General features: G+C 45.8%; 1 protein-coding gene across 1 annotated transcript in view; it reads right to left on the bottom strand.

The window, feature by feature from the left end:
• The window catches only part of LOC115127831 (lysine-specific demethylase phf2-like), a 156,368-nt gene that overhangs the window by 131,701 nt on the left and 11,578 nt on the right, over positions 1-13,089 (bottom strand). Inside the window, exons 2-3 of the mRNA XM_065022068.1 lie at positions 7,129-7,214; positions 3,240-3,351 (exon numbers count right to left, since the gene is read on the bottom strand). Coding sequence (XP_064878140.1) covers positions 3,240-3,351; positions 7,129-7,214 — 198 coding nt within the window. The remainder of the gene's footprint in view (positions 1-3,239; positions 3,352-7,128; positions 7,215-13,089) is intronic.

Below are 13,089 nucleotides of genomic sequence, written 5' to 3'. Positions count from 1 at the left end.
TGAGATGTATTAGTACAGCCTGATTATCCTGTCTGATGTATTAGTACAGCCTGATTATCCTGTCTGAGATGTATTAGTACAGTCTGATTATCCTGTCTGAGATGTATTAGTACAGCCTGATTATCCTGTCTGAGATGTATTAGTACAGCCTGATTATCCTGTCTGAGATGTATTAGTACAGCCTGATGATCCTGTCTGAGATGTAATAGTACAGCCTGATGATCCTGTCTGATGTATTAGTACAGCCTGATTATCCTGTCTGATGTATTAGTACAGCCTGATGATCCTGTCTGATGTAATAGTACAGCCTGATTATCCTGTCTGAGATGTATTAGTACAGCCTGATTATCCTGTCTGAGATGTATTAGTACAGCCTGATTATCCTGTCTGAGATGTATTAGTACAGCCTGATTATCCTGTCTGATGTATTAGTACAGCCTGATTATCCTGTCTGAGATGTATTAGTACAGTCTGATTATCCTGTCTGAGATGTATTAGTACAGTCTGATTATCCTGTCTGAGATGTATTAGTACAGCCTGATTATCCTGTCTGAGATGTATTAGTACAGTCTGATTATCCTGTCTGAGATGTATTAGTACAGCCTGATTATCCTGTCTGAGATGTATTAGTACAGCCTGATTATCCTGTCTGAGATGTATTAGTACAGCCTGATTATCCTGTCTGATGTATTAGTACAGCCTGATTATCCTGTCTGAGATGTATTAGTACAGCCTGATTATCCTGTCTGATGTATTAGTACAGCCTGATTATCCTGTCTGATGTATTAGTACAGCCTGATTATCCTGTCTGATGTATTAGTACAGCCTGATTATCCTGTCTGAGATGTATTAGTACAGCCTGATTATCCTGTCTGAGATGTATTAGTACAGCCTGATTATCCTGTCTGAGATGTATTAGTACAGCCTGATTATCCTGTCTGAGATGTATTAGTACAGCCTGATTATCCTGTCTGAGATGTATTAGTACAGCCTGATTATCCTGTCTGAGATGTATTAGTACAGCCTGATTATCCTGTCTGATGTATTAGTACAGCCTGATTATCCTGTCTGATGTATTAGTACAGCCTGATTATCCTGTCTGAGATGTATTAGTACAGCCTGATTATCCTGTCTGAGATGTATTAGTACAGCCTGATTATCCTGTCTGAGATGTATTAGTACAGCCTGATTATCCTGTCTGAGATGTATTAGTACAGCCTGATTATCCCTGTCCTGTCTGAGATGTATTAGTACAGCCTGATTATCCTGTCTGAGATGTATTAGTACAGCCTGATTATCCTGTCTGATGTATTAGTACAGCCTGATTATCCTGTCTGAGATGTATTAGTACAGCCTGATTATCCTGTCTGAGATGTATTAGTACAGCCTGATTATCCTGTCTGAGATGTATTAGTACAGCCTGATTATCCTGTCTGAGATGTATTAGTACAGCCTGATTATCCTGTCTGATGTATTAGTACAGCCTGATGATCCTGTCTGAGATGTATTAGTACAGCCTGATTATCCTTATCCCTGATTATCCTGTCTGAGATGTATTAGTACAGCCTGATTATCCTGTCTGAGATGTATTAGTACAGCCTGATTATCCTGTCTGATGTATTAGTACAGCCTGATTATCCTGTCTGATGTATTAGTACAGCCTGATTATCCTGTCTGAGATGTATTAGTACAGCCTGATTATCCTGTCTGAGATGTATTAGTACAGCCTGATTATCCTGTCTGAGATGTATTAGTACAGCCTGATTATCCTGTCTGAGATGTATTAGTACAGCCTGATGACCCTGTCTGATGTATTAGTACAGCCTGATGACCCTGTCTGATGTATTAGTACAGCCTGATTATCCTGTCTGAGATGTATTAGTACAGCCTGATTATCCTGTCTGAGATGTATTAGTACAGCCTGATGATCCTGTCTGAGATGTATTAGTACAGCCTGATTATCCTGTCTGATGTATTAGTACAGTCTGATTATCCTGTCTGAGATGTATTAGTACAGTCTGATTATCCTGATTATCCTGTCTGAGATGTATTAGTACAGTCTGATTATCCTGTCTGATGTATTAGTACAGCCTGATGATCCTGTCTGATATGTATTAGTACAGTCTGATTATCCTGTCTGAGATGTATTAGTACAGCCTGATTATCCTGTCTGAGATGTATTAGTACAGTCTGATTATCCTGTCTGAGATGTATTAGTACAGCCTGATGATCCTGTCTGAGATGTATTAGTACAGCCTGATGATCCTGTCTGAGATGTATTAGTACAGCCTGATGATCCTGTCTGAGATGTATTAGTACAGCCTGATGATCCTGTCTGATGTATTAGTACAGTCTGATTATCCTGTCTGAGATGTATTAGTACAGTCTGATTATCCTGTCTGATGTATTAGTACACCCTGATGATCCTGTCTGAGATGTATTAGTACAGTCTGATTATCCTGTCTGAGATGTATTAGTACAGTCTGATTATCCTGTCTGAGATATATTAGTACAGCCTGATGATCCTGTCTGAGATGTATTAGTACAGCCTGATGATCCTGTCTGAGATGTATTAGTACAGCCTGATTATCCTGTCTGATGTATTAGTACAGCCTGATTATCCTGTCTGAGATGTATTAGTACAGCCTGATTATCCTGTCTGAGATGTATTAGTACAGCCTGATTATCCTGTCTGATGTATTAGTACAGCCTGATTATCCTGTCTGATGTATTAGTACAGCCTGATTATCCTGTCTGAGATGTATTAGTACAGTCTGATTATCCTGTCTGAGATGTATTAGTACAGCCTGATTATCCTGTCTGAGATGTATTAGTACAGTCTGATTATCCTGTCAGATGTATTAGTACAGCCTGATTATCCTGTCTGAGATGTATTAGTACAGCCTGATTATCCTGTCTGAGATGTATTAGTACAGCCTGATTATCCTGTCAGATGTATTAGTACAGCCTGATTATCCTGTCTGATGTATTAGTACAGCCTGATTAGCCTGTCTGAGATGTATTAGTACAGCCTGATTATCCTGTCAGATGTATTAGTACAGCCTGATTATCCTGTCTGAGATGTATTAGTACAGTCTGATGACCCTGTCTGATGTATTAGTACAGCCTGATTATCCTGTCTGAAATGTATTAGTACACCCTGATGACCCTGTCTGATGTATTAGTACAGTCTGATTATCCTGTCTGATGTATTAGTAAACACACACACAGTTGTTTACCTGGGGAAGGTGCGACTGCGTAGCTCCTTGATGAACACCTGACTGCCGTTCTGAACAGCTTTGACGTCTCCTCTCTGTCCCGTGTCGTGTTTATTTCTTTTCTTGTTTTTCACTAAAATAAAACAGAAATATTAACACACAAACACCAGCATTAGGAACAACAACAAAATATATGTACTGTGTACATGAGTCACGAATGAAACAATATCATAATCAGGGTCCTATTGACTAGACACAACAGGGTCCTATTGACTAGACACCACAGGGTCTTATTGACTAGACACCACAGGGTCCTATTGACTAGACACCACAGGGTTAGGGTCCTATTGACTAGACACCACAGGGCTAGGGTCCTATTGACTAGACACCACAGGGTTAGGGCCCTATTGACTAGACACCACAGGGTTAGGGCCCTATTGACTAGACACCACAGGGTCTTATTGACTAGACACCACAGGGTCCTATTGACTAGACACCACAGGGTCCTATTGACTAGACACCACAGGGTTAGGGTCCTATTGACTAGACACCACAGGGTTAGGGCCCTATTGACTAGACACCACAGGGTTAGGGTCCTATTGACTAGACACCACAGGGTCCTATTGACTAGACACCACAGGGTCCTATTGACTAGACACCACAGGGTTAGGGCCCTATTGACTAGACACCACAGGGTCCTATTGACAAAACACCACAGGGTTAGAGTCTTATTGACTAGACACCACAGGGTCCTATTGACTAGACACCACAGGGTTAGGGTCCTATTGACTAGACACCACAGGGTTAGGGTCCTATTGACTAGACACCACAGGGTTAGGGTCCTATTGACTAGACACCACAGGGTCTTATTGACTAGACACCACAGGGTTAGGGTCCTATTGACTAGACACCACAGGGTCTTATTGACTAGACACCACAGGGTCCTATTGACTAGACACCACAGGGTCCTATTGACTAGACACCACAGGGTTAGGGGTCCTATTGACTAGACACCACAGGGTCTTATTGACTTATTGACACCACAGGGTCTTATTGACTAGACACCACAGGGCTAGGGTCCTATTGACTAGACACCACAGGGCTAGGGTCCTATTGACTAGACACCACAGGGTTAGGGCCCTATTGACTAGACACCACAGGGTCCTATTGACTAGACACCACAGGGTCCTATTGACTAGACACCACAGGGTCCTATTGACTAGACACCACAGGGTCCTATTGACTAGACACCACAGGGTCCTATTGACTAGACACCACAGGGTCCTATTGACTAGACACCACAGGGTCCTATTGACTAGACACCACAGGGTCTTATTGACTAGACACCACAGGGTCCTATTGACTAGACACCACAGGGTCCTATTGACTAGACACCACAGGGTTAGGGTCCTATTGACTAGACACCACAGGGTTAGGGTCCTATTGACTAGACACCACAGGGTTAGGGTCCTATTGACTAGACACCACAGGGTTAGGGTCCTATTGACTAGACACCACAGGGTCCTATTGACTAGACACCACAGGGTCCTATTGACTAGACACCACAGGGTCCTATTGACTAGACACCACAGGGTCCTATTGACTAGACACCACAGGGTCCTATTGACTAGACACCACAGGGTTAGGGCCCTATTGACTAGACACCACAGGGTCCTATTGACAAAACACCACAGGGTTAGAGTCTTATTGACTAGACACCACAGGGTCCTATTGACTAGACACCACAGGGTTAGGGTCCTATTGACTAGACACCACAGGGTTAGGGTCCTATTGACTAGACACCACAGGGTTAGGGTCCTATTGACTAGACACCACAGGGTCTTATTGACTAGACACCACAGGGTTAGGGTCCTATTGACTAGACACCACAGGGTCTTATTGACTAGACACCACAGGGTCCTATTGACTAGACACCACAGGGTCCTATTGACTAGACACCACAGGGTCCTATTGACTAGACACCACAGGGTCCTATTGACTAGACACCACAGGGTCTTATTGACTAGAAACCACAGGGTTAGGGTCCTATTGACTAGACACCACAGGGTCTTATTGACTAGACACCACAGTGTTAGGGTCCTAACTAAATAAACATCATCAGGGTGCTATTGACTAGACACCACAGGGTTAGGGCCAAGAAACTCTTGTCTTATTGGCTACGGTGTGCACTAATTAATGAAACCCTGTGTAGTGTCAGCCTGGAGGACTAGAGTAGGTATGACAGGACTAGAGTAGGTATGACAGGACTAGAGTAGGTATGACAGGACTAGAGTAGGTATGACTAGACTAGAGTAGGTATGTCCTATTGACTAGACTAGAGTAGGTATGTCCTATTGACTAGACACCACAGGGTTAGGGTCCTATTGACTAGACACCACAGGGCTAGGGTCCTATTGACTAGACACCACAGGGTTAGGGCCCTATTGACTAGACACCACAGGGTCTTATTGACTAGACACCACAGGGTCTTATTGACTAGACACCACAGGGTCCTATTGACTAGACACCACAGGGTCCTATTGACTAGACACCACAGGGTCCTATTGACTAGACACCACAGGGTCCTATTGACTAGACACCACAGGGTCTTATTGACTAGACACCACAGGGCTAGGGTCCTATTGACTAGACACCACAGGGCTAGGGTCCTATTGACTAGACACCACAGGGTTAGGGCCCTATTGACTAGACACCACAGGGTCCTATTGACTAGACACCACAGGGTCCTATTGACTAGACACCACAGGGTCCTATTGACTAGACACCACAGGGTCTTATTGACTAGACACCACAGGGTCCTATTGACTAGACACCACAGGGTCCTATTGACTAGACACCACAGGGTTAGGGTCCTATTGACTAGACACCACAGGGTTAGGGTCCTATTGACTAGACACCACAGGGTTAGGGTCCTATTGACTAGACACCACAGGGTCCTATTGACTAGACACCACAGGGTCCTATTGACTAGACACCACAGGGTCCTATTGACTAGACACCACAGGGTCCTATTGACTAGACACCACAGGGTTAGGGCCCTATTGACTAGACACCACAGGGTCCTATTGACAAAACACCACAGGGTTAGAGTCTTATTGACTAGACACCACAGGGTCCTATTGACTAGACACCACAGGGTTAGGGTCCTATTGACTAGACACCACAGGGTTAGGGTCCTATTGACTAGACACCACAGGGTTAGGGTCCTATTGACTAGACACCACAGGGTCTTATTGACTAGACACCACAGGGTTAGGGTCCTATTGACTAGACACCACAGGGTCTTATTGACTAGACACCACAGGGTCCTATTGACTAGACACCACAGGGTCCTATTGACTAGACACCACAGGGTCCTATTGACTAGACACCACAGGGTCCTATTGACTAGACACCACAGGGTCTTATTGACTAGACACCACAGGGTTAGGGTCCTATTGACTAGACACCACAGGGTCCTATTGACTAGACACCACAGGGTCCTATTGACTAGACACCACAGGGTCCTATTGACTAGACACCACAGGGTCCTATTGACTAGACACCACAGGGTCTTATTGACTAGACACCACAGGGTTAGGGTCCTATTGACTAGACACCACAGGGTCTTATTGACTAGACACCACAGGGTCTTATTGACTAGACACCACAGTGTTAGGGTCCTAACTAAATAAACATCATCAGGGTGCTATTGACTAGACACCACAGGGTTAGGGCCAAGAAACTCTTGTCTTATTGGCTACGGTGTGCACTAATTAATGAAACCCTGTGTAGTGTCAGCCTGGAGGACTAGAGTAGGTATGACAGGACTAGAGTAGGTATGACAGGACTAGAGTAGGTATGACAGGACTAGAGTAGGTATGACCGAGAGAAGGACAGAAAGACCTACTGGTGGATTTTCCATCTGTCTTCTCACAGTTGGGACAGTGGTAGATGTCAATGTCTGGAGCCTCGTCCTCATCCACACCAACACAGCTGAAACACACAGAGAAATAGATTGGCTACACAGCTGAAACAACAGACAGAAATACATTGGCTTGCTCTTCAAGAAATGCTGGCGGCCATGACAGAAGACAAACTTGAGTTGGCGTGGGGGTGTGGTTTGATGTGGGTGTTTCTTGGGTGTGTCCTTGCCACCACCAAGACACGCCCCTCTGTCAGAAGCTTTCCCACTCAATCACAACAAACAAACCTCCGGCAGGCTCAGTTCAATAACTACAGGCAGATTTATGGTGAGATGTCGGAGGAAGCTTTGAATAGGTCAGTAGCCTACAGAGTAATATGAGAAGAACGCGATCGCTGAATTGATTTAGATATTGTAAACTCAGTGTTGTGCTACCTTTCACATGCAGGCCCATGTAGAACAACCCATTTACATACAGGGCCTTCAGAAAGTAGTCATACTTATTACACACTTTGTTCTGTTACAGTCTGAAATGAAAACAGCTTTCCCCCTCAATTTACCCTAACCAGTCTGATCACCATATAATGCCCAGGGTATTACCTAGCCAGGTGGAACCAGTCTGATCACCATATAATGCCCAGGGTATAACCTAGCCTGATGGAACCAGCCTGATCACCATATAATGTCCAGGGTATAACCTAGCCTGGTAGAACCAGTCTGATCACCATATAATGCCCAGGGTATAACCTAGCCTGATGGAACCAGCCTGATCACCATATAATGTCCAGGGTATAACCTAGCCTGGTAGAACCAGTCTGATCACCATATAATGTCCAGGGTATAACCTAGCCTGGTAGAACCAGTCTGATCACCATATAATGTCCAGGGTATAACCTAGCCTGGTAGAACCAGCCTGATCACCATATTATGTCCAGGGTATAACCTAGCCTGATGGAACCAGCCTGATCACCATATAATGTCCAGGGTATAACCTAGCCTGGTAGAACCAGTCTGATCACCATATAATGTCCAGGGTATAACCTAGCCTGGTAGAACCAGCCTGATCACCATATTATGTCCAGGGTATAACCTAGCCTGATGGAACCAGCCTGATCACCATATAATGTCCAGGGTATAACCTAGCCTGGTAGAACCAGCCTGATCACCATATAATGTCCAGGGTATAACCTAGCCTGGTGGAACCAGCCTGATCACCATATAATGTCCAGGGTATAACCTAGCCTGATGGAACCAGCCTGATCACCATATAATGTCCAGGGTATAACCTAGCCTGGTAGAACCAGTCTGATCACCATATAATGCCCAGGGTATTACCTAGCCAGGTGGAACCAGTCTGATCACCATATAATGCCCAGGGTATAACCTAGCCTGATGGAACCAGCCTGATCACCATATAATGTCCAGGGTATAACCTAGCCTGGTAGAACCAGTCTGATCACCATATAATGCCCAGGGTATAACCTAGCCTGATGGAACCAGCCTGATCACCATATAATGTCCAGGGTATAACCTAGCCTGGTAGAACCAGTCTGATCACCATATAATGTCCAGGGTATAACCTAGCCTGGTAGAACCAGTCTGATCACCATATAATGTCCAGGGTATAACCTAGCCTGGTAGAACCAGCCTGATCACCATATTATGTCCAGGGTATAACCTAGCCTGATGGAACCAGCCTGATCACCATATAATGTCCAGGGTATAACCTAGCCTGGTAGAACCAGTCTGATCACCATATAATGTCCAGGGTATAACCTAGCCTGGTAGAACCAGCCTGATCACCATATTATGTCCAGGGTATAACCTAGCCTGATGGAACCAGCCTGATCACCATATAATGTCCAGGGTATAACCTAGCCTGGTAGAACCAGCCTGATCACCATATAATGTCCAGGGTATAACCTAGCCTGGTGGAACCAGCCTGATCACCATATAATGTCCAGGGTATAACCTAGCCTGATGGAACCAGCCTGATCACCATATAATGTCCAGGGTATAACCTAGCCTGGTAGAACCTAGCCTGGTCACCATATAATGTCCAGGGTATAACCTAGCCTGGTAGAACCAGCCTGATCACCATATAATGTCCAGGGTATAACCTAGCCTGGTATAACCTAGCCTGATCACCACATAATGTCCAGTGTATAACCTAGCCTGGTAGAACCTAGCCTGATCACCACATAATGTCCAGGGTATAACCTAACCTGGTAGAACCTAGCCTGGTATAACCAGCCTGATCACCATATAATGTCCAGGGTATAACCTAGCCTGGTAGAACCTAGCCTGGTAGAACTAATCAACATTCTATTCAATTTCCATTTGATGATATCAGAAGTGAAATAGAAAGGCTAATGGAGCGATCAGGTTGGTTCCACCAGGCTAATCATTACCACCATAGATAATGAAATCAGTACTGTGTGTGTGTGTGTGTGACCGACCAGTATAGTTGATGAAGTTCAGACAGGCTTGATACTGATGTCTCTGAATGGAGAGAGACCTGGCACTCTGACAGACAGATACTGATGTCTCTGAATGGAGAGAGACCTGGCACTCTGACAGACAGATACTGATGTCTCTGAATGGACAGAGACCTGGCTCTCTGAAAGACAGGCTTGATACTGATGTCTCTGAATGGAGAGAGACCTGGCACTCTGAAAGACAGGCTTGATACTGATGTCTCTGAATGGAGAGAGCCGATACTTACTTCCGGCGCCGACTGAGATGGCCGCCTCGCTTCGCGTTCCTAGGAAACTATGCAGTTTTTTGTTTTTTTACGTGTTATTTCTTACATTAGTACCCCAGGTCATCTTAGGTTTCATTACATACAGTCGAGAAGAACTACTGAATATAAGATCAGCGTCAACTCACCATCAGTACGACCAAGAATATGTTTTCCGCGACGCGGATCCTGTGTTCTGCCTTACAAACAGGCCAACGAAATGGATCGCATGCAGCGACCCAAGGAAACGACTCCGAAAAAGAGGGAAACGAGGCGGTGTTCTGGTCAGACTCCGAAAAAGGGCACATCGCGCACCACTCCCCAGCATTCTTCTTGCCAATGTCCAGTCTCTTGACAACAAGGTTGACGAAATCCGAGCAAGAGTAGCATTCCAGAGGGACATCAGAGACTGCAACGTTCTCTTCTTCACAGAAACATGGCTTACTGGGAAGACGCTATCCGATGCGGTGCAGCCAACGGGTTTCTCCACGTATCGCGCGGACAGAAACAAACATCTTTCTGGTAAGAAGAGTGGCGGGGGCGTATGCCTCATGACTAACGAGACATGGTGTGATGAAGGAAACATACAGGAACTCAAATCCTTCTGTTCACCTGATTTAGAATTCCTCACAATCAAATGTAGACCGCATTATCTTCCAAGAGAATTCTCTTCGATTATAATCACAGCCGTATATATCCCCCCCCAAGCAGACACATCGATGGCTCTGAACGAACTTTATTTAACTCTTTGCAAACTGGAAACCATTTATCCGGAGGCTGCATTCATTGTAGCTGGGGATTTTAACAAAGCTAATCTGAAAACAAGACTCCCTAAATTTTATCAGCATATCGATTGCGCAACCAGGGGTGGTAAAACCTTGGATCATTGTTACTCTAACTTCCGCGACGCATATAAGGCCCTGCCCCGCCCCCCTTTCGGAAAAGCTGACCACGACTCCATTTTGCTGATCCCTGCCTACAGGCAGAAACTAAAACAAGAGGCTCCCACGCTGAGGTCTGTCCAACGCTGGTCAGACCAAGCTGACTCCACACTCCAAGACTGCTTCCATCACGTGGACTGGGACATGTTTCGATTGCGGCCAGATGGAAATATTGACGAATACGCTGATTCGGTGTGCGAGTTCATTAGAACGTGCGTCGAAGATGTCGTTCCCATAGCAACGATAAAAACATTCCCAAACCAGAAACCGTGGATTGATGGCAGAATTCGCGTGAAACTGAAAGCGCGAACCACTGCTTTTAATCAGGAACCACTGCTTTTAATCAGGGCAAGGTGTCTGGTAACATGTCCGAATATAAACAATGCAGCTATTCCCTCCGCAAGGCTATTAAACAAGCTAAGCGTCAGTACAGAGACAAAGTGGAATCTGAATTCAATGGCTCAGACACAAGAGGCATGTGGCAGGGTCTACAGTCAATCACGGACTACAAGAAGAAACCCAGCCCAGTCACGGACCAGGATGTCTTGCTCCCAGGCAGACTAAATAACTTTTTTGCCCGCTTTGAGGACAATACAGTGCCACTGACAAGGCCTGCAACGAAAACATGCGATCTCTCCTTCACTGCAGCCGAGGTGAGTAAGACATTTAAACGTGTTAACCCTCGCAAGGCTGCAGGCCCAGACGGCATCCCCAGCCGCGCCCTCAGAGCATGCGCAGACCAGCTGGCTGGTGTGTTTACGGACATATTCAATCAATCCCTATACCAGTCTGCTGTTCCCACATGCTTCAAGAGGGCCACCATTGTTCCTGTTCCCAAGAAAGCTAAGGTAACTGAGCTAAACGACTACCGCCCCGTAGCACTCACTTCCGTCATCATGAAGTGCTTTGAGAGACTAGTCAAGGACCATATCACCTCCACCCTACCTGACACCCTAGACCCACTCCAATTTGCTTACCGCCCAAATAGGTCCACAGACGATGCAATCTCAACCACACTGCACACTGCCCTAACCCACCTGGACAAGAGGAATACCTATGTGAGAATGCTGTTCATCGACTACAGCTCGGCATTCAACACCATAGTACCCTCCAAGCTCGTCATCAAGCTCGAGACCCTGGGTCTCGACCCCGCCCTGTGCAACTGGGTACTGGACTTCCTGACGGGCCGCCCCCAGGTGGTGAGGGTAGGCAACAACATCTGGCTCTCTGACAGACAGATACTGATGTCTCTGAATGGACAGAGACCTGGCACTCTGACAGACAGGCTTGATACTGATGTCTCTGAATGGAGAGAGACCTGGCACTGATGTCTCTGAATGTAGAGAGACACCTGGCACTCTGACAGACAGGCTAGATACTGATGTCTCTGAATGGAGAGACACCTGGCACTCTGACAGACAGATACTGATGTCTCTGAATGGAGAGAGACCTGGCACTCTGACAGACAGATACTGATGTCTCTGAATGGAGAGAGACCTGGCACTCTGACAGACAGATACTGATGTCTCTGAATGGACAGAGACCTGGCACTCTGACAGACAGATACTGATGTCTGTGAATGGACAGAGACCTGGCACTCTGACAGACAGATACTGATGTCTCTGAATGGACAGAGACCTGGCACTCTGACAGACAGAGACCTGGCACTCTGACAGACAGATACTGATGTCTCTGAATGGACAGAGACCTGGCACTCTGACAGACAGGCTTGATACTGATGTCTCTGAATGGAGAGAGACCTGGCACTCTGACAGACAGATACTGATGTCTCTGAATGGACAGAGACCTGGCACTCTGACAGACAGATACTGATGTCTCTGAATGGACAGAGACCTGGCTCTCTGAAAGACAGGCTTGATACTGATGTCTCTGAATGGACAGAGACCTGGCACTCTGACAGACAGATACTGATGTCTCTGAATGGACAGAGACCTGGCACTCTGACAGACAGATACTGATGTCTCTGAATGGACAGAGACCTGGCACTCTGACAGACAGATACTGATGTCTCTGAATGGACAGAGACCTGGCACTCTGACAGACAGATACTGATGTCTCTGAATGGAGAGAGACCTGGCACTCTGACAGACAGATACTGATGTCTCTGAATGGAGAGAGACCTGGCACTCTGACAGACAGATACTGATGTCTCTGAATGGACAGAGACCTGGCACTCTGACAGACAGATACTGATGTCTCTGAATGGACAGAGACCTGGCACTCTGACAGACAGATACTGATGTC

This window comes from Oncorhynchus nerka, linkage group LG2 (assembly GCF_034236695.1).
Source record: "Oncorhynchus nerka isolate Pitt River linkage group LG2, Oner_Uvic_2.0, whole genome shotgun sequence".
In the NCBI taxonomy this organism is placed as follows: domain Eukaryota; kingdom Metazoa; phylum Chordata; class Actinopteri; order Salmoniformes; family Salmonidae; genus Oncorhynchus; species Oncorhynchus nerka.
This window is presented reverse-complemented; position numbering and strand designations above follow the sequence as displayed.